Raw genomic sequence first — 3,704 nt, 5'->3', positions numbered from 1 at the left:
AAAAGTTTTGGATGTTAACCTTTTCAGACCCAGGTTCCTTTTTCTTTCCGGGACTATTGTTTTAACTTCTTCAACTTTGGTAAACAACTACTACCAGAGGAGTCTCTACGCCACCATCTGAATGGTTACGGATTTGTAAACACCTAATGCTCGTATAGGTTAGGACACTAAGACGGGTTCTTAGTAGTGTAACAATTAGATGAATATCTGGTGTGAGTACGTTTCTTAAATGTATGCCCTGGTATGAATGAGTGGACCGTTAAAATGCGTCTTTTATAACCTATCAACCCGCATTTGCTATTAATAGTCTTTAGCACATAAGCATTTACATTGTATACGAAATTTTGTTTAGGATTCCGGTCACCAAGGATCTTAGCCCTCTTCTGCAAAGCGGACGAGTGTCCTCAAACCCGCCTCCTGGTTTTCGTAAGATAGTGTGTCCTCATCTAATACGACCGGGAAAGATACCAGTTAACCTGATTTTGCTTGCTCCACAAAGCGGGTTAGAGTTACGTATGAGACGAACAAAACAAACATACCGATGCTTTCGCGATGTGTAAATCTCGAAGCGTAGACTAGAATGTTGGTGTTGTAAGGAGCGACGTAACGCTGCCGAAGGGTAGAGTTCTTCTCCGTAGGTTTGAAAACTACTTCTTGTAGAGCTTTGATTAATTTCAACTCTGCAATTTCTAAATCTTGTACTGTAATTGGTCCCTTTGACAAAATTCGACCAAATTTTAATACTATGACCACAGCTCTGATGAGCTTTCTCCAGGATGACATTCTTGTAGCCATTTCCAAGAGTACGTTAGATTCCTTTGACGTAACGTAAACTAATGATTTCTTTATTTCTTCAGTTGTACTTACAGTTTCAGCATTATTTCTGGTTAAATTCCACTCATGAATAGGCGTCAGCAACCAAGAGGGTCCTTCCAGGTACAGTTTGCTGGCAAGCAATTCTCCAGGACTCAGGCCACGTGAAAGGACATCCGCTGGATTTTGAGTGCCTGCTACGTGGTACCAACTGTCCTTGTCAGTGAAGTCTTGGATTTTTGATACTCTGTTGCTCACAAACGTGTTCCACTTGAAAGAAGCAGAAAGAATCCAACTTAAAGACACAGTACTATCAGTAAAACATAGGATTTTCTCAATTGGGTATTTCTTCTCAATTATTGTTTGTACCGTGTGCAATAATTTTGCTAACAAGAGCGCTGCACATAGTTCCAAACGTGGAATTGTTACGTACTTGACAGGTGCAACTTTACTTTTTGCACAGATTAGATTAGCACTTATGCTACCATCTGGAGAGGTCACTTGAATGTACACACAAGCCCCAAGTGCACGCTCACTTGCATCACAGAATGAAATAAGACTCACTGAAGAACTAGTCTTAATACCCAAATGCCTAGGTATTCTCAATGTGTTAAGAATAGGCATCTCACTGACAATACTATTCCATCTTTTCTGGATAGTAGAGGGGGGTCTAACTTCATACATCCCAGTCTAACTTCATACACCAAAGCTCTTTGATTAGCAATTTCAGTGTTATGATGAAAGGACTAACAAATCCTAGCACATCAAATATTCTGGCTGTAATGCTCAAAATATTCCTTTTAGTGCATTTGTCATTATCAATGCTTACTTTGAATGAAAAATAATCCTCTGGTGGATTCCATTGGATACCCAATACCTTGAGGTAGGCCTCATTATGATCCCATTCCACATTATTTGTAATCTGGAGTGAGGATGGTATTTCGTTGGCCACCTCCTTACTATTAGTTGCAAATTTACAAATAGTAAAACCAGATTCCTTGAACATAGATATCATTTCTTGTACAATATTTACCGCAGTACCTGGTTCCAAGAATGAACCTAGATAATCGTCCATGTAGAACTGTTCCACCTCTGAAGAACCATTGGGAAACTTATCCTTTGAATCCATGGCCAGTTGAGCAAGGACACGTTGAGCGAGGAAAGGCGATGGCTTACTCCCAAACACCACCTTGACCATTTCATAGCATTGGATTGGTTGATCTTGAGACTCACGCCATAGGAAGCGCTGATATTTCCTATCTTCTGGGTGTACAAAGATTGAGAGGAACATCTTCCGGAGATCTGCGGAAACAACATGGGGAAAAAGACGGAACATTATTAAGAGGTCAAATAATCCCTTGAATAAAGTAGGTCCAGTGTGAAGCACATCATTTAATGACAATCCAGATGAAGTCTTGGAGCTAATATCAAATACAATTCTGGTTTTTGTCGTTAAATGGTCGGGACGTACAATTGCGTGGTGTGGCATATAAAAGGCAGGCTTGTCTGCTTTATAATTTTCGTCTTGCACTAAGATTGCATGACCATCTGTCATGTATTCCCTCATGGCATGCACATAATTTTCTTTAAAATCAGGCTTCATGCAAAATTTTCTTTCTAAACATGCAAAACGTTTACGTGCAATTTCCCATGAATCACCAAGCAAGATGGGATCCATTTTGAATGGCAGTGCAACACTGTAATGTCCATCTTCACATCTGTTATATGAAGACACAAACTTTTCCTCACAGATCTTATCGTCAAGTGACATGGTTTGAGTTGGTGGAGCTACCTCTTCAGTAGTCCAAAATTTCTGCATCATTGATTCTAATGACATCAGAGAAGTTTTAGCAAAAGCACAAACATGCACTTCATTATTCTTACTTGAGATTGAACATGCAAACATAGGAGCTTTTCCCATTACAATGTCTCCAAGTTGAGATTCAAAAATGATTGGTAAATTTGAACCAAGCTTGGAATCTACTTTCTTTGAACCCATGATCACTGAGAATAGCTCAGATCCAATCAATCCATCAATGGGTCCTGGGGTGTGAAACTCATCATCACTCAATGTAGCCTGATCCAACTTAGGAATTTGGCTGATATCAACTTTGTGTAGTGGTAATCCATCGGTTATCTTATCTACGACTAACACTTGTGATAGTGTGTAGCTTACCAGTGGATTGAACCGAGAGGTAAACGTCATGTCTGTTATCCCTCTGGTGGTGCTCTGTTTTCCACCAATACCACTCACATCCACATAAACAGGTTTAATTTTTATACCAAGCTTTGTGCAAGCATCATGCGTAATAAAATGGCTCATGCTGCCACTGTCCAATAACATGCGTAAATAACTTACTTGACCATAAACATCTCTAACAGCAACCTTCGCAGTAGACAGCAATACAGTAGTCATATTCTCAGAAGTTGGGTTACTTGTATACATGGACACAGGAACCTTGCTAGAAATCTCAGAAGATTTGGCTGGAGCTTCACTGGGTGACTCTGGTGGTGTAGATTTCTGTGTGTAACTCTGTAGATGTAATAAAGTGTTATGTTTAAATCCACACAAGCGACAAGCTGAAGCTTTACAGACTGAAGCTAAATGGGAGTCTGATAGGCAGTTAAAACAAAACTTATTTGCTTTCACAAATTCAACCCGCTGTTTTGGTTCAAGTGATTTGAACACTGCACAATGGTACAAAGCATGAGAAGCTTTTTTGCAAGCTACACAAATCTTATTTTGTTCAGTAGCTATCATGCATTGAGATGTTGGTTTAGATATTGGTCCAGACACTGGATGTGTACGGGGTTTTCTTGAAATATCTTTGCTTGAACCTGCATGAACAGAAAACCCTTCGGTTCTTTCCATGACTCTTACCAAATTTTTA

General features: G+C 39.6%; 1 protein-coding gene across 1 annotated transcript; it reads right to left on the bottom strand.

The window, feature by feature from the left end:
• Window positions 1-634: 634 nt before the first annotated feature.
• LOC103521235 lies at window positions 635-3,617 on the bottom strand. Its single transcript, XM_008486341.3, has 2 exons — window positions 1,855-3,617; window positions 635-1,083 (listed from the first exon to the last, which is right to left on the bottom strand). Exons 1-2 carry the CDS (start codon window positions 3,572-3,574, stop codon window positions 1,034-1,036), a joined length of 1,770 nt encoding a protein of 589 aa, XP_008484563.2. The 5' UTR covers window positions 3,575-3,617; the 3' UTR covers window positions 635-1,033.
• Window positions 3,618-3,704: the final 87 nt, after the last annotated feature.

Source organism: Diaphorina citri, unplaced genomic scaffold, assembly GCF_000475195.1.
Source record: "Diaphorina citri unplaced genomic scaffold, Diaci psyllid genome assembly version 1.1 scaffold4812, whole genome shotgun sequence".
Taxonomy (NCBI): Eukaryota; Metazoa; Arthropoda; class Insecta; order Hemiptera; family Psyllidae; genus Diaphorina; species Diaphorina citri.
Note: the sequence above shows the minus strand (reverse complement) of the source record. Positions and strands in the feature narration are given on the sequence as shown.